The sequence below is a fragment of the Moschus berezovskii genome, chromosome 6 (genome assembly GCF_049115385.1).
Source record: "Moschus berezovskii isolate FMDL1 chromosome 6, NW_MosBer_1.0, whole genome shotgun sequence".
Taxonomy (NCBI): Eukaryota; Metazoa; Chordata; class Mammalia; order Artiodactyla; family Moschidae; genus Moschus; species Moschus berezovskii.
In genome coordinates this window covers 118,692,262-118,718,672 of record NC_142465.1, presented here as the reverse complement: position 1 = coordinate 118,718,672, position 26,411 = coordinate 118,692,262, and the positions used below count along the sequence as shown (strand labels likewise).

Sequence of the window (26,411 nt, the reverse complement as noted above, 5' to 3'; positions counted from 1 at the left end):
GCTTTGGGGATCAGCCGTCTGGAGGCGGAGGAGCCTGTGATGCTGGGGTGGGCTGATGCTGTGGACAAGTCAGGGAGGAGCTTGGAGGGGCGGGGGGGAACGTGGGCTGAATCCCAGCTTGGGTTTGGCCGAGGGGCCTGTCACGGAATCGCGCCGTGGTGGGGCGGGAGGTCACCTGGGGCAAGGATGCAGTGTGGAGCAAGGGGCCAGGGAAGCCAGCAAGGGTGTTGCGGGAGGAGCAGTCCTGAGGCAGAAGGGACCCAGGAGGCCTGAAGGGCGGTGATCCTGCAGGAGCGGCGTCGGGCCGAAGGGCTGTGGGGACCCTACCTCAAATGCCAGGGCCTAAGGCCCTGCCCTCTGCCTGCTGCTCCTAAGATGCCCCGTGCCTGATGCAGAGATAGTCAACGGGCTCCTCCAAACACGCCATCCCTACCCCCATCCGCCAGGCCTCTTAGGGTCCCAGGATGACAGCAGGCTTCTCACTTTGGGGAAGGAAGTGAGGTTTCACATTAGACACTTAAAAATGAAGCAGTGCCTTAGAAGACCCCAAATCATTCTAATTTGTCCACAAACAAGACCCGTGTTCGATGGTCTTTCGTTTTTCCGGGAGATTCGGTGACTAGAGCTGCCCGTCTTCACTGTCTAGAGGACCAACAAGATGTCTTGCTAAAGGCAAAATAAAAATGCCCTGCTGCTACTGCTTCTAAGTCGCTTCAGTCGTGTCCAACTCTGTGCGACCCCATAGACGGCAGCCCACCAGGCTCCCCCGTCCCTGGGATTCTCCAGGCAAGAACACTGGAGTGGGTTGCCATTTCCTTCTCCAATGCGTGAAAGTGAAAAGTGAAAGTGAAGTCCCTCAGTCGTGTCCGACTCTTAGCGACCCCATGGACTGCAGCCCACCAGGCTCCTCCGTCCATGGGATTTTCCAGGCAAGAGTACTGGAGTGGGGTGCCAAAAATGCCCTAGATGGTCTCTAAACCCCCTTTTGGAATACTTTTTCTCCCCACTTAAGACAGCCATGCACTGAGCACTCACTGTGTGAGGGGCGCTTTAACACTCTGCCTCCTGTGATCTTGGCAAAGTCCTCATTTAGCAGAAAAGTAAACTGAAGCTCCTGGAGGTGGGTGACCGCTGGCTGGTGGTGGGAGTGAACACGGATACTCGGCAAGGGTCTGCAGGGACCCCTGGGGCCTGGGCCCTGCCTTGCTCCTGACAGCTCTCGCCGGAAGCAGGGAAGGATGAAAGGAAGCCCTGACCCAGAGAAGCCTGATCGCTCTGGGGGTCGTGGAGCCTGGCTGTGTCTGCAGGACTGGAGGGTGGGACCCCGAGGCCAAGCTGGCAGCAGGGGAGGAGGCCAGAAGCAGGTTGTGGGGTCAGCAGAGGAGGAACCTCTTTCCAGGAAGCCTTCCCTCACAGCAGAGCTGCTCTACTCACTAAGTAGTGAGCTCCCCGTCACTGGGTTGTGCAAGGTGAGACCAGAAATTCACGTCCGGAGGTTGTTCACTCTTTCCCAGTTAAAGTGCGTGAAGTTCCCATCCTAACTATAGCTTGGTGAACTTCAGTCTGAGATGGCGAACATTCTAACATGCAGAAGGTTTCCTCCTGACCCCTGAATACCACTTCTCTGACATTCAGCCCCTAAGTCATTTGGCCCAACTGTAGGCTCTCCCTAGGCTGGAATTGGATGGTGTGGGCCCTAGGGTCAGCATCTCTCACACAATATTTTTTTCAATGAAATTAATTCCTCCATGACGTTGCACATATCAAGAGTCTGCTCTTTTTCACTGCTGTATAGTACTCCACTGTATGGGTATATCCCTTCACCTGTTGAGGACATTTGAGTTGTTTCCACTTTGGGGTGATTATCCATAAAGCTGCTCTGAACAACCATGGCCACATGCTCTGGTGAACAGGTAGACACAGTTCTTTGGGTGCTTAGGTGTGTCTGATGGCTGCTGTAAACAATGACTTAGCGGCTTGCTGCTGCTGCTGCTGCTGCTGCTAAGTCACTTCAGTCGTGTCCAACTCTGTGTGACCCCATAGACGGAAGCCCACCAGGCTCCCCCTTCCCTGGGATTCTCCAGGCAAGAACACTGGACTGGGTTGCCATTTCCTTCTCCAATGTGTGAAAGTGAAAGTGAAGTCGCTCAGTCGTGTACGACCCTTAGCGACCCCACGGACTGCAGCCCACCCGGCTCCTCCATCCATGGGATTTTCTAGGCAAGAGTACTGGAGTGGCTTGCCATTGCCTTCTCTGGACTTAGCGGCTTAGAACAGCACAAATGTATCCTCCTATAGTTCTGATGGGCAGAGGTTCCCAAGGAGCCTCATGAATGCCTGATGTCTGTTCCCGGGGGCAGCCTGTGTCCACAGCTCATAGACCCTTCCTCCAGTGGCATCCCTGTGACCTCTGCTTCCATCCTCACATCTCCTCTGACTCTGACCCTTCTTCAAGGACCCTCGGGATGACCCCGGGCCCACGTGGGTAACCAGTCTCCCCATCACACAGCCACATTCCCACCTTCTGGGGATTAGGACAGGGACCTCTCTGGGGGCCTGAGCTGTGCCTACACAGGGGCACATGCAGCCATGGGACAAGGGGTATGTTCAGCCTCAGCACGTGTGGGCTCTCAGTTTCCCTAAGCAGCTGAACCTCTTTGCCCTCCCCGGGTCGTGGGTGAGAGTCCCTCCTGCCCCACCTCCTCACGTCTTTGCCGTCTTAGCCCTTTATTTCAGGGGCGTGGAGGGCAGCCCCCTGTAGTTTTGCGTTGCCTTTTCTTCACGCTTGTGTTTCAGTTTCTATCATCACTCCACTAGCACACCTCCTCCACGCAGCCCCCCATGACCACACCTTTTGCTGCTAAGAGCCCTGTGCTGGGGTGGGGGTCCGGGCACTGCCCTCTTACCCCCCCAGTGGTCCTGCACTGTTCTCTTCTTTGAGATGTGGTAACAGTGTGAGTATGGTAACCTCTCAAGTTACTGTGAGAATGCTCTAGAAGTTGAGCTGCAAGCTCCAGTCCCTGGCATCTGGCTCCTGGTTTCCAGGGGAGCTCTTATCTGCGCTGAGGGCGCTTTATCTGCAGCTCACCTGGCAATTAGTCCTCTTGCTCGTCTGACTCCTCTGCTTTTACCCGATGCTGTTATTATTACCGAGTCTCAGCCTTCTGGAAGTGTTTATTGTTCTTCAAATTGCCAGGTGCTCTGTCTTATCTCCCCAGTACCTTTGCAGACGCCAGCTGGAGACCCTCCTCATCCCCACCCAGCTCCCGGGCTGCACCTCTCTCTCCAGACTTGCTGCCCAGCCCAGCCTCCCCCTACCCAGCCCGTCCAGGAGGGGTGACCATGCAGCCCAGAGGGTGGCAAAGTCACCTGGACTCCTGGCTCCAAAAAGAGCTCGATAGGTGACTCTGGGAAAATCGTGATACCTCCCTTTACCTCTGTTTCCTTATCTGTAAATGGGGGAAGTAAAAGTCCCACTTTCTAGGGTTGTTGGGAAAGCAAAGTGAGATGAGGAGTGGAAAGTGCTGGGACAGTGCCCGGTCCAGGAGAAATCCCCCATCACAGAGGCCTGACGCTGGCCTTGCCTGGAATTAAGAAGGATCTTGTCTGCAACCCCGAGCCCTGGGGTCACACATGAGCTGATCCTAGACTCACGCCGCTTGGAAGATCCCATGTCACCGCTGTGACCCTCTGCTTGGCTTCTGCTAAGGCAGCTCCCTTTCCTGGAGTGCCCGCCCCCACTTCCTGCAGAGTTTTCCCCTGAGTTGCCGCCCGCATCCAGGGCATGCCCCCAGGCTCTCAGCGCTGACTTGATGTGGATCTGTTGCTTTTGTTCTGGGCGTCCCAGTGCGGGTCACCACTACCTCTGAGTCCTGGAGGGCTGGGCCCATGCCCGGCAGGTCTGTACCCCAGCACCCAGCCCAGGTCTGGCAGAAGATACTACCAGCAGGGGCTGCCGGACACCATCGTCCTGCTTTGGTCTCCTTTGCATGGGAAGCCCTTGTTTTTGAACCAGTTCCCGAATGATGGACAAGTCTTTGATCCTAATCGACTTTTACCCACGCTGCTGCAGTAAATGAGCTTATAAGAATTTTGCCCTTGTGGGTGTATTTGTTGGATGATGGTTAAGTGGAATTATTGGGTCAGAGGGCGTGTGCATCTGTGATTTTGGTATGTGCCAAGCTGCCTTCCAGAAGTGAACTGATGTCCTTCCCACAGCACAGAAGGCAGAGGCTCCCCGCCCCCACAAACCAGCATACACATGGTGCTCTCTCAACTTTTTTGATCTCTGCGGGACTTGCTTGAGTGGAGGAATGTGGAAGTTTCCTTTGGTCTATGCTCTGGAATGCTTTCATTATGGCTTTCATTTGCATGTCTCTCATTTTAAACTTTGGTTTTGCGATTGGACAGTTTCTTTCTTCTTGGCAACTGGTTTGTTTAGATTCTCTCTTTTGAGATTCTTTGGGTAATTTCTATTTTCTTGGAAATTCACCCATCTCATCAGTGTTTTCTGGCCTCGTTGGACAGAGTTGAGTGGGTAGGCCCCTCTTTCTTTCGTTATTTGTCTGTCCCCTCCATCTTTATGGAGAACCTGCTCTGTACCAAGTGTCATGGGGGTAGGGTAGTGGGCCAGAACCACTGAAAAGTCCTACTTATATGGAGCTTAAAGACGACTTAAAATGCATCTGTAAAATACATGGAGTGTCAGATGGGGATAAGTGCTAGGGAGAAAAACCCCATGAAAGCAGGGAGAGAGTTGATCGTGGGGTCCAGCTTTGGAGGGGGTGGTCAGAGAGGGTCTCAGTAATGCGTGACTTGAAGGACATAAGGGAATAATGTTGTTCAGTCGCTAAGTTGCGTCCGACTCTTTGCGACCCCATGAATCACAGCACGCCAGGCCTCCCTGTCCATCACCAACTCCCAGAGCCTGCTCAAACTCATGTCCACGGAGTTGGTGATGCCACCCAGCCGTCTCATCCTCTGCCGCCCCCTTTTCCTTTTGCTCTCAGTCTTTCCCAGCATCAGGGTCTTTTCCAGTGAGCCAGTTCTTCGCATCAGGGGCCAAAGTACTGGAGCTTCAGCTTCAGCGACAGTCCTTCCAGTGAATATTCAGGATTGATTTCCCTTACGATTGATTGATTTGATCTCCTTGCAGTTCAAGGGACTCTCAAGAGTCTTTTCCAACACTACAGTTTGAAAGCATCAATAGCCATGTGTTTATCTGGGAGAAGAGATGGCAGAGTGCTGGTGCAGGTGCTATATTGGTCTAAGTTCTTGGAGAAACGCAACCAATAGGATAGATATAGATAGAGTGAAGATGCAGATGTAGGTTTCTATATATAAATCTAGATACAGACAGATATCTCTGTATAAACAGATATCTCTACAATGTAGATAAAATGTGTAAGATCTACAGAGAGACATATAAAAAGAGATTTACTCTAAGGAATTGGCTTCTGCGGATTTGGAGATCCAAAAGTTCCAAGATCTGTAGGTGGCAAGCTGGAGACCCAGCAGAGCTGATGGCCCGGTATGGTCCAAGACTGCAAAGCCTGAGAACCATAAGAGCCAATGGTGCAAATGCCAGTCCCAAGTCTGATGGCAGGAAAACACTGATGACCAGCTCAAAAATGGGCAGGCAGAAAAGGAGGCCTCCCTTCCCCCGGCTGTTCCTTGACCTTCAGTGGATTGGAAGAGGCTTACCTGCCTTGGGAAGAGCAATCCACTTGACTCAGTCTACAGATTCAAAGGGCAAGTTCATCCAGAAACACCTTCATAGACACACACAGAACCGTGTTTGATCAAATATCTGGGCACCATCCCCATGGCCCAGTCAGTCCAGTTCAGTTCAGTCGCTCAGTCGTGTCCGACTCTTTACGACCCTGTAAACCAGTGTGCCAGGCCTCCCTGTCCATCACTAACTCCCGGAGTTTACCCAAACTCATGTCCATTGAGTCGGTGATGCCATCCAGCCATCTCATCCTCTGTCGTCCACTTCTCCTCCTGCCTCCAATCTTTCCCAGCATCAGAGTCTTTTCCAATGAGTCAGCTCTTTGCATCAGGTGGCCAAAGTATTGGAGTTTCAGCTTCAGCATCAGTCCTTCCAATGAACGCCCAGGACTGATCTCCTTTAGGATGGACTGGTTGCATCTCCTTGCAGTCCAAGGGACTCTCAAGAGTCTTCTCCAGCACCACAGTTCAAAAGCATCAATTCTTCATCGCTCAGCTTTCTTTATAGTCCAACTCTCACATCCATACATGACTATTGGAAAAACCATAGCCTTGACAAGACGGAACTTTGTTGACAATGTAAAGTCTCTGCTTTTTAATATGCCGTCTAGGTTGGTCATAACTTTCCTCCAAGGAGTAAGCGTCTTTTAATTTCATGGCTGCAATCACCATCTGTAGTGATTTTGGAGCCCCCCAAAATAAAGTCTGTCACTGTTTCCACTGTTTCCTCATCTATTTGCAATGAAGTGATGGGATGGCCCAGTCAAAGCTATGGTTTTTCCAATAGTCATATACGGATGTGAGAGTTGGACCATAAAGAAGGCTGAGCACTGAAGAACAGATGCTTTTGAACTGTGGTGCTGGAGAAGACTCTTGAGAGTCCGGTGGACAGCAAGGAGTTCAAGCCAGTCCATCCCAAAGAAAATCAACCCTGAAAACTCACTGGAAGGACTGATGCTGAAACTGAAGCTCCAATACTTTGGCCACCTGATGAGAAGAGCCAACTTGTTGGAAAAGACCCCGATGCTGGCAAAGATTGAAGGCGGGAGGAGAAGGGAGTGACAGAGGATGAGATGGTTGGATGGCATCACCGACTCGATGGACATGAGTTTGAGCAAGCTCTGGGAGATGGTGAAGGACAGGGAAGCCTGGTGTGCTGCCGTCCATGGGGTCCCAAAGAGTCAGACCCAACTGAGCGACTGAACAACAGCACCAACCCCCAATGCACAGTCAGGCTGACACACAGAATGAGCCGTCAAGGCTGCAGCAGAGTGGCAGAAGACGGAAGGTGAGCGGCGTGACCAGAGAGGACAGAGCGGAGAGTCTTTGGCTTCTACTCTGAGAGAGCTGGGAGCCAGTGAGGGCTTGAGCAGAGGAGTGACAGGACGCGACATACCGCAGATTTGCACAGGATCCCTCTGCCCGCTGTATGGAGAAAAGACAGAAGGGCTGGACCAGTGAGGGGCCACAGCAGGAGCGATGGAGGAGGCGGGAAGGGCAAGGTGGACGGCCACACCTGCAGGCTTTACGGATGGACTGGTTATGGACGTGAGAGAGCAAGAGGGGCCAAAGGTGCTCTGGGAATCCAGTGCTCACTCCTGGTTTGCGTTTGTTCTGTTTCTGCCCATTCTTTTTTGTGTAATTGTGGCAAAACACATAGCAAAACTTACCATTTTAGCCACTGTACTTTTCACAGGCATTGAGTACATTCACATTGTTGTACAACCATCACGACCATCCGTCTCCAAAACGTTTTCACCATCTACCCATCCTATTACAGGAAACCTTTCCGAATCAGTCTGCCTGCAGTGAATTTTGTTTGTAACCCAGTCTCATTTTTTTCTTCGCAAGTGTGTGTGGCTCATTAACATTTACTGATATGGCACTGCATTTAGGGTTAGTTCTGTCGTCACAGTTTATGATATGCTTTCTGCTTTGAAGGCTTTTGTGGGGGTTGTCAGTTTTCGCCGTATGCTCTGTTTTCTTCATTTTATTTTTTGTGTATATGTCTTCTGACAATTTGGAAGGCTGTGTCTTTCATCCCATAGTTATCTTCCTAATTATACTGTCATATGATACCCTTAATCCTCTGTTTCTTTAGACAGTGTTTATTTTCTCCCTACTGTGAGTGATGCCGGAATTAGAGTATTTCTGCTTTCCCCTCTCCTTCTCCCTCTTCCATCAAGTGATTTTAGCTGATTATATTAGTTTTTCCATTTGCCTTTGTACCTCTAATATTATTTCCATCTCTAAACGATTTTCTGGACTTCTAGCTGTAAACACAGAGGAGAGTTTACATATATTACCTCCCTCCTTCTGACCTCCCCCTCCCTCCCATGGTTTATACCAGTCCTCCGTTATCTCGTCTGTCCTTCGTTTATAGCAGTCACGACACGTTAGTCTCAGGCGTGGCCCTGCAGCTAGTGAGACTGTCCTCGCCAGCACCGTTGCCAGAGTCGCCCTGCTCACTCTTGGTTATCCTAAGTGTCGTTGTTCCATCGTCGTCACTCAGTCACGTCCAGCTCTTTGCAGCCCCAAGGACTGCGGCACGCCAGGCTCCCCTGTCCTTCACCATCTCCCGGAGCCTGCTCAAACTCATGTCCATGGAGTCGGTGATGCCCTCCAACCGTCTCATCCTCTGTCGCTCCCTTCTCCTCCTGCCCTCAACCTTTCCCAGCATCAGGGGCTCTTCACGTCAGGCGGCCAAAGTATTGGCGCTTCAGCTTCAGCATCAGTCCTTCCAATGGATAGTCCGTGTCGATTCCCTTTAGGATGGACTGATTTGATCTCCTTGAAGTCCAAGGGACTCTCAAGAGTCTTCTCCAACACCACAGTTCAAAAGCATCAATTCTCCAGCCTTCTTTACGGTCACTCTCACATTAGACTTCCCTCATGGCTCAGATGGTAAAGCGTCTGCCTGCAATTCGGCAGACCCGGGTTCAATCCCTGGGTCGGGAAGATCCCCTGGAGAAGGAAATGGCAACCCACTCCAGTATTCTTGCCTGGAAAATCCCATGGACAGAGGAGCCTGGTAGGTTACAGTCCATGGGGTCAAAAAGAGTTGGACATGGCTGAGCGACTTCATTTTCTTTCTCACATCCGTACATGACTACTGGAAAAACCATAGCTTTAACTATGTGGACCTTTGTCAGCAAAGTGATGTCTCTGCTTTTTAACATGCTGTCTATGTTTGTCATAGCTTTTCCTGCAAGGAGCAAGCATCTTTTAATTTCATGGCTGCTGTCACCATCCACAATGATTTTGAAGCCCAAGAAAATAAAGTCTGTCACTGTTTCCATTGTTTCCCTGTCTATTTGCCATGAAGTGATGGGACAGGATGCCATGATCTTAATTTTTTGAATGTTGAGTTTTAAGCCAGCTTTTTCACTCTCCTCTTTCACCTTTATCAAGAGGCTCTTTAGTTCCTCTTCACTTTCTGTCATTAGGGTGGTGTCATCTGCATATCTGAGGTTAATGATATTTCTCCCAGCAATCTTGATTCCAGTTTGAGCTTCATCCAGCCCAGCGTTCCTCATGATGTACTCTGCGGTGACAATATACAGCTTTAACCTACTCCCTTTCCAATTTTGAACCAGTTTGTTGTTTCATGTTCAGTTCTAACTGTTGCTTCTTGACCTGCATACAGGTTTCTCAGGAGGCAAGTAAGGTGGTCTGGTATTCCTATATTTTAAAGAATTTTCCACAGATGGTTGTGATCCACACAATCAAAGGCTTTGGCGTAGTCAATGAAGCAGAAGTAGATGTTTTTCTGGAATTCCCTTGCTTTTTCTATGATCCAACAGATGTCGGCAATTTGATCTTTGGTTCCTCTGCCTTTTCTAAACCCAGCTTGGACATCTGGAAGTTCTTGGTTCACATACTATCGAAGCCTAGCTTGAAGGATTTTGAGCATTACCTTGCTGCTATGTGAAATCCTATGAGTATCCTCTATTAATTTATGCAAGAAAGGCTCATGCGAGCTACAATTTAAAAACTGTGTTTTAAATGTTTTTCTGCTGACTTTATATTTAAAATCTGGTTCACCTGGGCCTTAAATTCTTTCTTCATTCATTCGTTCAACAAAATGTGCCAGTTACTGTTCCAGAGCCTGGCAATACAAAAATGGACCCAACACACCAATGCCGTGACCCTCATGTAGCTTATTATCTAGTTGGGAGAGACAAATGATAAGCTAGACCAGTAAGTAAAATATTTGGTGTGCTGGATTGAAATAAGTCTAGGGAGAAAGGTAAAGCAGGTGATGGGGGACCTGGCTCAATTTTGTGAAGCAGAAGAGACAACTGCACAGACTTCTCACCCAGAGCCCAGTGATGCACACGGGGGTGTTGGCTCTGCCCGTCAGAGCATCACTCCCTCTGGAAACACGGGCTTTACTGGCTCAGTCAGAGCCCTTCCATCAACTCCACGGCCTTGACCCTGGAACACACACTAGAGCGTGATTGAAAATGGTTTATCTGTTGTCCAGTTGCTAAGTCATATCCGACACTTTGTGACCCCATGGACTGCAGCTCGCCAGGCTTCCCTGTCCTTCAGTATCTCCTGGATTTCGCTCAAACTCGTGTCTGTTGAGTTGATGATGGTATCCAACCATCTCATCCTCTGTCGCCCTCTTCTCCTCCTGCCCTCACTCTTCCCCTGCATCGGGGTCTTTTCCAGTGAATCTGCTCTTCACAGTCAGTGGCCAAAGTAACAGAGCTTCAGCTTCAGTATCAGTCCTTCCAAAGAATATTCAGGGTTGACTTCCTTTTGGAATGGCTGTTTGGATCTCCTCGCTGTCCAATCGGATGCACATAGCAGAAGCCCCGCTGTCGTGGTGTGGAGGCCGACAGTCTGGGACTGTCACCAGAACCAGGTCCCTCCCTGCTTCCCTTCCCACTCCGCCCACATTAGTGAAGGTCTTTCACTCTTTCTCTCCCTCCGGATCCACGTTCCCTTCCCAGTAGACTTCAGTTTACATGGCATTGGCCAGAGTGGGTCATGTGGCCACCCTTGTCTGCAAGGGAGTATGGGAAGCTGCATATTTGTGACTGGGTCATTGCTCGTATAATTGGATATAGGACTGGGGGTTACTGTGTCTGCCACAGATGGAGGTTGTGTTTCTTTTCCTCGTCATCCTTATTTGGAGCTGATCTCCAGGAGAGAAAGGACAATGGCAACTCAACTCTGCCAGTTAAAGCTGTAAGTGCCCCCATGGGTTGATATTTACACTCCTGATCTTCTCCCAACCATCTGTTGACCCATCCATGTGCCAGCAGTGCTCTGGTTTCCTCTGCATGGCTTCGTATGATACGGTCATATTCAGTGGTATGACTCCAAGATTCATAATGTTTTCTTTTATTTTTATTATGGGTGTTATCGGGATCTGTTCTTAATATCTTCTCTTTGTTATAAAAAGGGTGACCATATGGTTTAATATCCAAAATAGAGTACTTTTGAGGATGAAAGGGGAACAGTATTAAAATTTATAAGTATTAACTGGGACTGTCGTAAGCCAAGACATTATAATAACCTGGTAATCACTGAGGCAGAAAGACACTGTTCGTTTTTGTAACTTGATCTGATGTTTTACAGATTGAAAGTTGTATCTTTATATCTGTACCGTGAATTCTAATAATTAGCTTGTTGATTCTCTTGGGTTTTCTATGTACATGATCTGCCGATAATGGTAATTTGGGTTTTTCTGTTTCGTTCCTGACTCCTTATGCTTTTTTTCTTATCTTATTGCTTAGGCCAGAGGCTTCTCTGGTGACTAAGATGGTAAAGAGTCTGCCTGCAGTGTGGGAGACCCAGGTTCAATTACTGGACGGGGAAGGTGCCCTGGAGAAGGAAATGGCAACCTCCTCTAGTACCCTCGCCAGGAGAATCCCATGGGCGGAGGAGCCTGGTGGGCTGCAGTCCACGGGGCCGCAGAGAGCTGGACATGACTGAGCAACTCCACTGACTCAGAGGCAGTAGTGCTGGGTGGGGCCAGAGTGACGGCAGACCTGCTTGTCCTGCTTCCAGCCTTAAAGTCAAACAGTTCTGTGTCTAGGAGACAAAGATGGCATGTGTACAGAGAAAAACCTGGCTTCTCCTGTCACTGAGGCCAGACAGACATGTCCCCATGGAGGAGACACCATGTGATATTTTGTTCCCTTCTGCTTTCCTAGAAAACCCTTTTGCCGTGCCTCAGGATGGGGGAGGTGAGACCCAAAGCACCTGGCTCAGCCTCCAAGAAGAACAACTTCAAGATGCCAGGGAGAGCCAAGACGGCCGTGGCGATGGTGGAGGAGAAAATGCTACCTGTGCCGAACCCTCTTCCTTGGACTTCTAAGACTAGAAGCAAACAGTGGTGGGAGGCCAGGGTGCAGGAAGGGGCTTCTGAGCCACCCGTCTGCGAGCAATAGTCCCACTTTGGGCTGGTGGCTTCTGAGAGGTGGCACCATTACGGACTCAGGATGACCGACAAGGCTGCTCAGGCCAAGTCAGGCAGAAGGATTCAGGCCTGTGCATCCTCTCCATGGTTCCCTTGCCCCTGCTCCCTCCAATAATGGCCTGTGGGCCTATCCGTGTCAGAATTTTGAATGTGAGTGTGTGTGCGTGCGTGTGCGTGTGTATGATTAGGGGTGTCATTTTGTTTGATTGGTTTTATTGGGGTCCCCAAAGTTCTCTGATGGGCCTGGGTCCCCTTGTGGTGGGGGTCCCAGCCAGCTCTTGCTGGCAGCTGTGAGCCAGATGGAGTTGGCAAGCATGGGGTGCAGCCCCACTGTGCCTCCAGGGCTGCTTGGGTTGCGGAAATGCCGGTGGGGATGCGCTCTTATGGAACTTTTTCCTGTCATGACGGTGATAATAAGAGACACGTCTCAGGCCATCTGCGGGCAGGCAGCAGACCGACCATCTTCACACACACCCACTCCCACCACTTGGGAAGTGAGTAGGATGAACTCCCTGTAGAAGTGGCCTGGGTCTCACAGCCAGGAGGAGACCAGTCCTCGGCTTGACCTCAGAGGTCTAAGAACCCAAAGTCAAAGCTCCCCAGCCCAGGGTACCCCCAGTACAGTCCCTGGAGCATCTCCCCAGTGGCTTCTCAGTGGATGGGCCATTGTCCCAAGCTTTCCACCATTGCTGCCCTGGGACCCTTTTATGGCATATTCTGTTTAAGCACCTACTGTATATTGGGCTTGCTGGGCAGTGATCCGGAAAGGAGATGAGTCAGACAGGCCTCCTCCTTGCCCCCAGAGGGAAGAAACAGACACACAGATCTTTGCTGGACAGAGTGATGAGCACTATGGAAACCCAGGAGGGAAGGTTCTAGAAGCCCTTCCCATTTAAGGCGAGACTTCCTTGCAAACCTGGATGTTCATAATGTCTGTCCACTGAGCTCACCACCACCGCCATCCCCCCCACTGCCCCTGGGCACATACGTGGAAGGGCATGATCTGGGAAATGATCGCATGAATCCCTGAAGGCCAGACCGGCAGCGTAGACACCCCCTTCCACTGGAGTTAGTGATGCCAGAATCTGCCCCAGCACCCAGCTGCGTGCGTCCCTGCTCCTCTGCTCAAGTTCCTTTACTCAGCTAGACCCAATGTCTCCAACAGACCCTCCATTCATCACACGTGGCAGAGCACAGGCAGACTCATAGCACTGGTCAGCTGGGGGAGAGGACAGGGAAGAAATAAGCAGTGAATAGGAAGGTAGTAACAGCAGTGAGCCCTAAGCCAAGAATTCAATCAAAACAGTGTTCGTGAGGGTCAAGTTTGGCCAGTCTGGGAAGGCCTTTCTGAGCAGGTTCAGCCCAGATCTGAATGATAAGCAAGAGCCAGCTGTGGACATTGAAGACAGAAGAGATTTCCAGGCAGAGGGAACAGCTAGTGCAAAGACCCCGAGGCAGCAACCAGCTTGATGATCTCACAGAACCAAAAGAAAGTCAGGCTGGCACGGATGCAGAAGAAAGGTAGGAAGAGAGGCGAGTGGGAGCCCAGACACTGGTTCACTGAGGGATGCCTGAAGTGGGACAGACACAGCACCCACCCTCTGATAAAGCAGAGGGACGTTGCAAGCACACCAAGCATTCCGCATCCTGCCTGGCTCATCAACCCCATAGAGAAGGGACTCCTCCTGTTTCATAGACTAGGATAATGAGACTCAGATGGGTCGGGTGGCTTGGCCAAGGTCACAAGGGCAAGCTGAGCAAGACCCAGACCTATAGCTTGAGTCTCGTCTCCTCCAGACAGTGCTGCCAGAACCCAGGGGTACTATTTGGCGGAGGCCAAGCTGGAGAACCTCTGCCTGAGGTCTTGCTTAGGGATCGGCACTGCTTCCTTCACCCTGGATGCTGAGTCATCCCCGGACCTGCCTCGGGGACTTGTCCAAGTGGAGCAGCTGTTGCCATGGAGGGTTGCTCAGCAGCCATTCGGCACAGCTGGGTCAGCCCACACCTGCATCCCATGCACAGAACCCTGGGAGTCAGAGAAACCCCAGCCTGGGGGAGGGGGTTGGGCACAGGCCCAGACTCTGACATCAGCTCTGTAGGACGATCAGTGTGACCTCAGGCAAGTCCTGTGCCTTCTCTACTGTCCATTGCCCCATCTCTAAAAGGAAGGGGTTGGACCAGGTATTTAAGGGGCTTGCACCTCCAGCTTCCTGAGGTTCCTGGTGGAGCTCATGCAGCTGTTCACACGGAGAAACTTCCTCTGCCAAGAGGGAGCTGGTGGCCCTGCCTGCCTGCCACGAACACTGGGCCCAGGTCACTGTCACAGAGACCAGCAAGGGCCATGGTCCCCTGATTGTGCCACTCAGATTGAGAACTTGCAGGATGCTGCTCCTGGCCCCACAGAGGTCTCTCCAGGAGGGACTGATGACCCCTTGGGTATTTATGGTCGTAGCTGGGATCAGAACGCTCTGTAGTAGGCAGGTGGCCCCTCACCATGTAGCTCAGCAGCCATCACAGACTTAGCAAAGCAGCGGGGCAACCTGGGACGCAGGGGACAGAGTGTGGGGACCCACAGCCCTGCCCCTTCCCCACTGGGTAGTCTTGGGCAAGTCACTTTACCTCTCAGAGGTTCACCTGTCCAGTGTGTGGGGTGGGGGCCATGGCTGGAGTGATCAAGGGGTGAGGCCCGTGTGGGTGGTGTGAATGCCCATCTGAAAGGCAGGTGTGCCGTTCAGTCCCTCCTGGTGTCCAGAGGTCCTCAAAGCCCCCGGAAGATGGGCCACCCTGGCAAAAACCTGTCCCATCCTACCATGCAGATAGACGTGCCAGTGAGTAGAACACCCCTGAGAAGTAGATGCTCAGGGTAGCGACAGGTTCAAGTAGAGATTTACAGACTTAGTGTTTTTTAGTGACTCCCAAACCTGTTTTTTCAAGCTGCCTACTTTTACTTTTTACTGTGAGCTTCTGGCTATTACCACGTACTTTGCAAAAATAATAATAATAATAATATGGAAAGAAAAACAAAAAAGAAGAGAAAGAAGATGGCAATATATCCGCTGAGGAATCTGTCCTTAACCCCTTGTATTCGTAAGGACTCTTTCCCACTGGGAACTGTGTGTTATCACGAGCAGTTTTATGCTTTCCTTCTCGTCTATGTTTAGTGTAATTGTGCGTTTTGGAATCTCTACGCAGAACCAATACCTGGTAGCACCCATGGGTCTCTCTGCCCTCGCCTGAACCTCGGAAATGCCCCTGCAGCTCAAGGAGCAGCCTGCTCTACGGGAGGGCCTGGGACCACCAGATGCCAGCCTGACATCTGATGCTGACTGGGACCTATAGGAAACAGGCCTTAACTGAAAACACGTACACACACACGTGCACACACATGCACACACACACGTGCACACACATGCACACACACGTGAATCTGCAGGTAGAGCCCATCTCTCTGATGCTTTATAACGAAATAGAAGGTAGGCAGCTAGTGTTCCTGGGGTGGTGGCATTTCCCTTCTTCATCCAAACCCTTTAGGCAAGTTCAGCCCCCGGGCTGGAAAGGACTTGGGGGTATCAGGGAAAACACGACCAGGAGTGGGGTTGGCAGTCTTCTTAAAAGAAGCTTCCTGGCTCCTTTGAGGCCATTCCACCGAGATTATGGGTGTGGCTGGACCTGGCACCATCTCCCACGTACCAAGCAGACACCCAGACCCCTGCCCACACCAGACTGGGGTCCCACCCCTTGGCTGTCTCTCCAGACCACAATCCCTGCTCAAGCCCCGTCTCCTGGTTCCTCTGACACCCCATTTGATGTGTCTACTAGAGGTCGTGCCATGAAAGAAGACAAGTTTCCCAGAGTCTCAGGCTTTTAAAAATTGTTTATTGGTTTATTTTCATTTCTTCAGCTTGGCTGATTGGCCCCCACCAGTAGGAGGAGTCTTGGCCTAGGTGGTCCTGAGAGGTGAATTTGCAGATTCGGCAGTGACCCCAACTGACCTGACAGCCTCAAGCAGAGATACTGGCGGCGTTGCTTGTCAGTGCTGAGTGGCAGCTGTGTCACTGCAGAGACGTCTGGGTGGGCCCCCTCTCTGCAGCAACTTAAGGGGATTCTTATCTGACTGCTCATTGGTGAGCATCAGATAGTGTCTGCCTGTTCCCAATGGCCTTCTGAAAGGTCAGCAGGGCAGCTGCCCACCCAGTGACTGGATGACACTCTGGTCACTGCCACCTGTGGCCCCAGAACTCGCCACCAGGCTGGGGTGATGTCCTGTCCCCTCTGGAAAATCCACACTTCACACTGTCTGACTGTGTGACTGACTCCAAGCTCCCCAGCTCCTCCTGAGGGCATAAATGCAGCGCCAGATGGTACTTAAGTGATCATATGCAGCTTTGGGGCCCGTGGCCTGAAAACTGAAGAGTTGAGCAGTCAGGTGAGACAGAAGATTCTAGAAAATCCATTTTGCTCATACATGCATTCATTCATCCGTTCCACAAAAATTTGCCCAGCGCCCCTCTGGGGACAGTTCCTGCTGCAGGTGGAGAAGTCGGGGGAACCGCCGTGTCCAAGGGAGAGGCTGGGACCCCCTGTGAAATGACTTGCTGTGCCTAATGGTTAGGAATGCTCACATCCACAGGGAAAATAAGTGACCTTGGAGGTGACATTGTTTCCCCGCTCTTGCCCCGTCCCCAGGCCTCCAGTCCAAGACGCTGCCAGATAGTTGGTGCTAGATAGATGCTTGGTGAGTCAGCGGCTTTGACTATCGGTTACACTGTACCTAAAACTCCTATCTTCCCATCAAAGCCCTGACCCATGTGCCCTTGATGGACTGAAATTCAGGGCTGCTGCAGTGCCCACCTCCAGGGGGCACCATTTTTATAGACGGCGCTGTGAACAGCTGCCCCTGGGTTGGTACAGTGAGCTGCCCTGTGAATTGCCCTAAAGTGCTCTCTGAAATGTGCAGGATCCCATCAAAGCCAGCGACCCCCGTGAGGGTCACCACACACGTGACCAAAAGTTGCAGGTGCCATGGCCTCTGCGGGCATCTGGCGTGGCCGCAACTGGACCCAAACTAGTGACCCTGAGAGAGTCTCTTCTTGGAACCTCACCTCGGGTTCTCACCTCGGTTCCTTCCTGTCTCTTCCCCATCTTCTGGGTTAAAGCTAGTGGGCTATGTCACAGTCAGCTACCGGTCAGAGTCTAGGTGATGGGCAGTAACTAAGAGGGGACGGCGAGGGTGAGGGCCCCAGTCCCCCTGACCAGGCGGGACCCCCTTGTCCCCAGCCGGACAAGGGCGCAGACAGACTGGTGTCTCCTGTAAGCCCCCATTTCACGTGTGCAGGCATGGGGTCTCTCTGAGCGCTGATAACCGGGAAAACCAAAAACCAATAATATTCCTAATAATAATAATAATAATATAATGTAATAACAATAATGTGTTTTACAAGGACCGCTGTTGCACTGCTTTTGTCTTTATATACAGTAGTTTTTATAAAGATGTCCTTAGGTTTTAATAAAGGAGTGTCACATCAGCTCTTCCCTGTCCTGAAATTTGCTTTCGTGTCCCACCATGTCCCCAGGGGCAGCTGCACTCACATCTGTTGTCAGAGAGGGTGGACCCCCAGGGCCTGGGGGGTCTCAGCTGTGGAGCTGCCTGAGGTGGAGTTAGGGGTAGCTGGTCACACAGAGTCCCCCCAGAAAGTTCTAGACGGTCCAGAGCCAAGGGCAGATGATGACTGCCTCGCAGAGGGCAAGAACCAGGTGGGAAAGCAGACAGGGCTGCCAAGGGGGCACTGGTGGGTGGTGGGCAGGTCAGCGACAGTTGCTGGGGACTCAGCGCTGTCCCCGCCCATGCCTGTGGATGACGCAGGCAGAGGGAGGCTCTGCTGGTCAGCAGGTTTCCGAGTCCCGCTTGGAAGATAGCCCCCCAACAGCAGGGCCACCCTCAGGCTGGCGGGTTCACGGCGGAGGAGCAGCCTCCGCGCTCCATCAGGGACAGACACGCTGACTGGGAAAATAGGGTTCTGTGCTTCCAATCCAAGGGGGGCCACGCTGGAGCCTTTTTCCCCGTCTTTAACCCCATCATTCCCAACTGGCCCAGAGCAGTGGCAGCCCTCTGGCCGGGTCCAGCTCAGCTCGGGAGTTTTGATCTCAGGTGCTAGTCAAACCCTCCCCGACTTGAGCCCCACTCTGAGGTCCAGACTCTTAGCACATACCCTCCTCCTCCCCAAACCTCCCCCCGACACCCCTACCCAGCCTTCTGGCTGGAGCAGAGAAAAGGACCAGGCAAAGGTTGGAGGGATGGTCAGGGTTGACATCACTGTTTTGCCGCTGCAGGCACGTCCTTGGGGCACAATGAGGATCTTTGGAGAGGCGGTGGGAAGGGTCTTTCATGCCCCTGTTTCCAGGCAAGGAGGGTCAGGCCAGGATGCAGCCTCATGCCCACACACATGCACACACACACACACACACACACACACACACACACAGGCCAGGATGCAGCCTCATGCCCACACACACACACACACCTCCCTGCCTTGGTGCTGGGAGAGGGACAGAATAACCTTTTGAATAAAGATTCCGCTGGAAAGCTGCCTTCTGACTCCCAGTGGTCCCTTCCCCTGTATGAGGGTTAGCTCCGGCCCCAACTGCCAACAGGCGTGCCAACATGAGAAAGGACAGTGATGGCTCCAGAGGCCTCAGGATCTCAGATGCCCAGTCAAATGTCTCAGACTTGATCTGATGGGCGGCGGGGAGCCGTGGTCAGGACGGGGGCACAGGAGCGACAAGATCAATCTGTCCTGGGGGACAGCAGGGTCTGGGCCTGGAAAGGATGCTCTCCGGCAGGACTTCGTAGGCTGGAGGCTGTCAGCGACGACGGTGGAGAAGCTGAGCAGTGCTGGGTCCCGCCCCGCTTCTCTGTACCCGCTTCCTCTCTGCTCGGCCCCTGAGCCATTGGGCACAGCCGACTGGCACTTCCTTAGTGAGGAAGCACAGCCTGTGGTCCATACTGGACAGTCACTACTTCCTCTCCAAGAGAAATGTCTGCAGGAAGTAGGGCCACCTGCCTCCACCCTGGGAGCAGGCCAAGCGGTCCTCCCAGGATGACTGTCCTCACGCCACCCCGGCCCTGAGCCACCACAGAACGAAGCAGCCAGGCTTTGTCCACACTGAGTCCTATCTCAAGATTCCATCCCCCATTGCCTATGACAACACCCCCTTCAACCTTGTATCGCGGGTTTCCCCTTCTGCTGGGTCAGTACCGCCAGCGTTCGAATAGGCCTTCGTTTCAGCCATTCTAAAGGCACACCCCACCACGCACCTCCAGTGATCAGACTATACCCCGACCCCCTGCCCGGCCCATGAGAGCAGGTGGAAGCCTTAGGCCACATGTATTTTTTAAAACTACCTGAGGGCACTAGAGAGCTGACAAGGTAGCAGAGAATTTTGACTTCAAGGTTTGGAAGAAAACAAGCTCAGAAAGAGGTGGCTTGGGCTGCTTTTTCCCTGGGGACTTATTGATTCTGAAAGAGGGGCCGAGAGGATGAGCCAGGCTGAGGGGAGGCGTGGGAGTCCAGGACCGCGGGAGGGAGGGATGTGCAGCCCCCGTTACTGATGGGGACCCCAAAGGCTGCACCAGAAGAATAAGGGTGAGTTCCTGCAGCTCAGTTCTGCTTCCCCTGGGGGCCCAGAGACACCCAAATCCTGAAATCGCTTTAAGGGGACCCCAGATTGCTAGCATGCTCATGTAATGATAGCAGCGAACACTGATCTTTCCCCAGAGGGATCGCATCATCCCAGGCTTCAGCATATTTCTGCAAACCATTTATCAAGTCTCTACACCCTGAGGTAGCCAGGCACAGGATGCAGCAATATGCATAAGAAACAGCAGAAACAGATCACAGGAGAGGCCCGCAGAGGCTCCAAAACAACTGCACTGAATAAGCTCAAGATGACAACCCGCTGCAGTATCCTGGCCTGGAGAATCCCATGGACAGAGGAGCCTGGTGGGCTACAGTCCATGAGGTTGCGAAGAGCTGGATATGACTCAGTGGCTAAACAACAACAAAAAATACTCAAACCCCATAAAATTATGTCTAAAAACTGAAAACCTAATGCATAAAATATACAAATATTTTATATCATATAACAATAGTATAAAAATATTATATAGGAAGTTTTTAAAAAAGCCAATTAGAAATCGTAGAAGTATAATTACCGAAATTAAGATGTCAGTAAATGGGTTTAATTTATTGAAGTTCCAAAACTTTGGCCACCTGATGAGAAGAGCCAACTCATTGGAAAAGACCCCGATGCTGGGAAGATTGAAGGCGGGAGGAGAAGGGAACGACAGAGGATGAGATGGTTGGATGGCATCACTGACTCAATGGACATGAATTTGAGCAAGCTCTGGGAGATGGGGAAGGACAGGGAGGCCTGGCGTGCTGCAGTCCGTGGGGTCACAAAGAGTCAGACATGACTGAGCAACTGAACGATGACAAAATGGGTTTAAAGACAAGCAAGGCAAGAATGTCTGCTCGCACCACTGTTTGTCAGGATAGAGCCCAAAGTTCCAATCAGTGCAGCAAAGGCGAGAAACGGAAATAAAAGGCATGCAGATGAAAAAGGAAGGGTTAAAACTGTCTCTATTTGCAGAGATGTGATTGTCCATCAAAAAAAAGAAAGCCAAGGAAACTACAAAAGCGGCTTCTAGAACCAATAAGTGAGTTTATAAGATCACAGATGAACACCCAAAAACCAATTGTATGTGTAGGTTCTAGCAATGACCATGTGAGTCATAAAATTATTACAATACCACTTACAATTTCTTTAAAAAATTGAAGTGTAGGGACTTTGCTGGCAGACCAGTGGTTAAGATTTCGCCTTTCAGGGCAGAGGGTGTGGGTTTGATCCCAGTCAGGGAGCTAGGATCTCACAGGCCTCCTGATGGAGAACCAAAACATAAAACAGAAGTAATATTGTGACAAATTCAACAAAGGCTTTAGGGACTTCCCTGCTAGTCCAGTGGTTAAGAATCCACCTTGCAATGCAGAGGACCGGGTTCGATCCCTGGTTGGAGAAATAAAATCTGACATGACATCGGGGCAGCTAAGGCTAAGTTCTGCAACTACTGAGCTAGCACACTCCGGAGTCCACAGGCCACAACCAGAGAGGCTTCATGTCGCAACTACCGCAGCTCGCACACCACAGCTAGAGAATCCGTGCACCACAATGGCATCTGAGGCCTGACGTGGCCAAATAAACACACAAAAATCCACGACTGTAAAAAGCTTCAAGAATTAAAGTGTAAATCCAAGAAAACACGTGCAGGACTTTTACACTAAGACCATAAAGTGCTGCTGATCAAAGATCTAAATAAATGAGAAAATGCACCTTGCTGAAGCATTGGAAGACCCAAGGTGGTGGAGATGTCAGCTCTTCCAAAACTGATATATAAAGAGGTACCATATATCACATAATCAAGCAAGTGTCAACCGACCGCAAGGGCATTTTTTGACCACAATGCCATTAAGATAAAACTCTAAGAAGAAAAGTAATAACTAGAAAATTCCCACTTGTTCAGAAAACAAATAGCCTAAGGTCAAAGAAGAAATCATAATTGAAATTTGAAATATTTGAGCATAAAAGAAATGATACATATTAAAACTTGTGAGTGAAAACCACTTAGTTGTGTCCTACTCTTTGCAACTCCCTGGACTGTACAGTCCCTGGAATTCTCCAGGCCAGAATACTGGAGTGGGTAGCCTTTTCCTTCTCCAGGGATCTTCCCAACCCAGGTCTTGAACCCAGGTCTCCTGCATTGCAGGCGGATTCTTTACCAGCTGAGCCACCAGGAAGCCCAAGAATACTGGAGTGGGTATCTGTCCCTTCTCCAGTGGCTCTTCCCAACCCGGGAAACAAACTGGGGTCTCCTGCATTGCAGGTGGATTCTTTACCAGCTGAGCTACCAGGGAAGTCCTTTAAAACTTGTAGGGTACAGTTAAATTAGTCCTTAAAGGGTAATTTAAGCTAAAGAGCATATATTGGTAAAAAATAAAAAAATTCAAAGGAGTTCTAAATAAATGAAGAGACATAATGTGTTCATGGATTGGATGACATTCTCCCCAAGTTGATTTACAAGTTTTGCTGTTCAGTCACTAAGTCATGTCTGACTTTTTGCCACCCCATGCACTGAAGTGAGCCAGGCTTCCTTGTCCTTCACTATCTCCCGGAGTTTGCTCAGATCCATGTCCATTGAGTCAGTGATACTATCTAACCATCTCCTCCTCCGTCACCCCCTTCTCCTCCTGCCCTCAATCTTTCCCAGCATTGGAGTCTTTTCCAATGAGTTGGCTTTTCACATCAGGTGACCAAAGTATTGGAGCTGCAGCTTCACCATCAGTCCTTCCAATGAATAGTCCAAGGGACTCTCAAGAGTCTTCTCCAGCACCACAGTTGAAAAACATCAATTCTTCAGCACTTAGCTTTCTTTATGGTCCAACTCTCACATCCATACATGACTACTGGAAAAACCATAGCTTTGACTAGATGGACCTTTGTTGGCAAAGTGATGTCTTTGCTTTTTAATATAGAAGTTTAACTAACTGTCTGAAAACTAATGATTTACCCACACTTCTCACAAATCAAAAATAGTATAGCCAAATAAGCCAAAGGAAGAGGAAATGAACAATGAAGATAAATATGGAACTAATGAAAAAGAAAATAAACATAACAGAGATTCAGCAAGGTCAAGTGCTAGTTCCTTGAAAAGATTAATAAAACTGATAACTTCTTAGCAAACCTCATCAATTAAAAAAAGAAGACAGAAATTCCCAATGTCAGGAATTATTACCAAAAACAAGATACCACAATACATCAGGAAAATATAAAAAAGATAAGAGACTGTTACAAAAAGTTGCATCCAAAACATCTGAAGATTGAAAAGAAATGAATGATTTTATTTTGAAAATCATAATTTCCCAAAACTGTTACTAGAGAAACAGGACACTGTAATAAATTAAATCTTTCCCACTAGGAAAAACCCAGGCCCTGCAAATTCAACCAAACATTTAAAGAAGAAATAATGCTAATCTTGCAAGGTCTTCTCTAGAGAATAGAATCTTACAAGATCTTCTCTAGAGAATAGAAAAATATATATAAATGAATATAAAAGAGTACAAAATGACTTCAACTCATTTTATGAAGCTGGATTTACCCTGATACCAAAACCTGACCAAGTGAACCTCAGTCATCAACATAGATGCAAAAATCTGAATCAAAAGATGGCAAAGAAAATGCAGCACTACTTAATCAGGGGTATCCCAGAAGTCTCAGGTGGGCTTAACATCCAAAAGCAATAAAAATAACCCACATTATATTTATTATGCATTAGGATATCAGAAGAGAAAATATATGATCACTTCAATAGACACAGAAAAAATATAACATTCAACACCTATTTGAAATTGCTAGACAAGCTAGAAGTACAAGGGAGCTTTCTTAAAACAGACAACAGACACTCGTGAAAAACTTACAGAAAACATCTTGCAGGTCTTAATGCTTTAAATATTGAAAGCTTTCCTTTCAGTCAGGAACAAGGCCACAATACCTTCTATCATCATCTCAATGCAACGTTGACGATGAAACCCTGGCAGCATTGTAAGGCAAAGAAATAAAAGGTGGAGAGATGGGAAAGGAGGAGATTCAGATGTTCGTTTTCAAGATGATGTGATTGCACAGGTACAATCAGAATAATCTAATTTAAATTAAAGCCAGTGGCTAAAGAAAAAATTTTCCAGGTGGCTCAGTGGTAGAGAATCTGCCTGCCAGTGCAAAAGAAGCAGGTTCAATCCCTGGGTCAGGAAGATCCCTGGAGAAGGGAATGGCAACCCACTCCAGTATTCTCACCTGGAAAATCCCATGGACAGAGGAGGCTGGCGGGCTATAGTCCACAAGGTCACAAAGCATCAGACATGACTCAGCATCCACACACAAACATAAAAGATGCATATTTCATTCAAGCAAAATCTAATATGGGTTGATTAGACCTACTTTGCCATACACCACTCAGGGATCTAGGCACCCTCTTGTCTACCAGCATCTCATCTCATGGTCTCCAGGGTCGCCATGGCAAGGACAGATGGAAAGTAAGTGAAGTTCATCAGTCTTCCCATGCTTTGGTTCTGAAGTAACAGGTGTCATTTCCACTCACATTCCATTGGTTGGAACCAGTCCATGGCCCCACCTAACTACCTGGGAACTGACAAGTAATATCCTCCGAGGTCCCCAAATAGTCAAGTCACACCACACCTTCTCCAACTGCCATGGGTCCCTGAGTCTAGGTTGAAATCTTGGATCTTTGAGTGAGTGGCCTGCACAGTGCTCTCCAGGGTCTCTGTACCCATTTCCTCTCGATGTGGAAATCTTGTGAATTAAAATGCCACCTGCCACATCAGTAAACCAAGGGCGCTGCAACCATCAAACCGTCACCTTACAGCTGCCCTGATGGTGAGCCCTGAGGGGACTCTGCGTGAGAAAGCACAGGATGCCGGCTCCAGTAGCTGAGGTGCATATCAAAGGAATTATTTCACAGAAGAAGGCGGAGGTGGGGGGATAAATTAGGAGTTTGGGATTAGTACATACACATATACACATTACTGTACATATACACATTACTATACATAAAATAGATGATCAGTGAGGACTTACTGTTTTGCACAAGGAGCTCAGTATTCTGTAATAACCTATACGGGACAAGAATCTGAAAAAGAACGGATATATGTATAACGGAATCACTACATCGTGTACCTGAAAGTACCATAACATTGTAAATCAACTATACTTCAATATAAAATAAAAATTAAATTCAAAATGTTTTTAAAAAATGGAATGATTCCAGTGAGCCCAGACTCTTGCATCTTCCCATACATAGAAAAGCACTAAATTCCTTGAGATATCCAGTTTTCTTTTATTAACAGTAAACCTTTGATAGTCCAACTACCTGGTCTTTTGTTGCAAAAATCCCTGTATATCCTGGCTCCCCACTTGCCTCTTCGGAACAATTTCTCAGCGTTATCTGAGATGCTGTGCCCCAGGCTTAAAGTCCTTCAAATGTCTGCTGAATAAAACATAATTCTAAACTATTAGGTTGTGCTTTTTTTTTTTCAGTTGACAACCTACGAACTGAAAGAGGCCTTATCTGCCTCCTATACAGGCCCCAGGCCCACTGATGGGCGCTCAGGACAACTTGCACGTGGAAATGGGCGGGGTGGAGGCAGGGTCACGGCTCTGTGACGATTCCAAAACCCCGCTGGGTGGACAAGATCCCCTGATCAGGCTCCTCTGGGAAGAAGCCCCTTGCTGGTTATTCTCCTTAGCCCTTTACCGTGCTGCCCAGCACCACCCTGGACACATCTGCAGTGGACACAGGAGGCCAGGCCACCCTTAGAGGTTGTGCTTGCTGCTGTCTGCGCATGGACGACTGGGAACCCAAGGCTTATTTTTTTTGGTTTTGAGTGTTTTTTAAAATTTCTATTGGCATATAGTTGCTTTACAATGATGTTTTAGTATCTGCTATACAGCAAAATGAATCAGCCATACAGATACATATATCCCCTCTTTTTTGGATTTCCTTCCCATCTAGGTCACCACGAAGCATTGAGTAGAGTTCTGTGTTCTATACAGTAGGTCCTTATTAGTCATCTGTTTTATAAATAGTAGTGTATGTATGACAGTCACCACCTCTCAGTTCGTCCCGCCCACCCCTTTCCCCCTTTGGTGTCCATATGGCAGCTCTGTATGTCTGCATCTCTATTTCTGCTTTGCAAATAGGGTCATCTGTCCTGTTTTCTTAAATTCCACATGTATGCATTAATATACAATATGTGTTTTTCTCTTTCTGACTTACATCACTCTGTATAACAGTCTCTAGGTCTATACACGTCTCTGCAAATGGCGCAATTTTGTTCCCAAGCCTTGTTTTAAGTCAAGAACAATCAAAGCCTTATTTTAATTCAAGTCTTGGGTTCCTTTCACAACATGATTTCCTTAGATACCTAATAAGCTTTGAATTTATTTGTTTCCAGTTGGTTCCATGCTCCACACTTTCACCCAAAAGTTCTGTTTGCGACACTGATCTCCAGTTTTGCTTATCTTCCTTTTTGCCCCGAAGTCTCACTCACTCCAATTTAACAGCAGCTACCTTGAGTCTACTGGGACCTTTTTTTTAACCTGCTTTTTGCCCTGAGGTAAT

At 49.4% G+C, this 26,411-nt stretch overlaps 1 protein-coding gene across 2 annotated transcripts in view; it reads left to right on the top strand.

The window, feature by feature from the left end:
- SHISAL1 (shisa like 1) overlaps positions 1-17,668 on the top strand; it is a 79,682-nt gene extending 62,014 nt beyond the window's left edge. For both annotated transcript variants that reach the window (XM_088837556.1, XM_055396039.2), the window contains one exon: positions 11,901-17,668. In XM_088837556.1, coding sequence (XP_088693682.1) covers position 11,901 — 1 coding nt within the window. In that variant the 3' untranslated portion in view covers positions 11,902-17,668. The remainder of the gene's footprint in view (positions 1-11,900) is intronic.
- Positions 17,669-26,411: the final 8,743 nt, after the last annotated feature.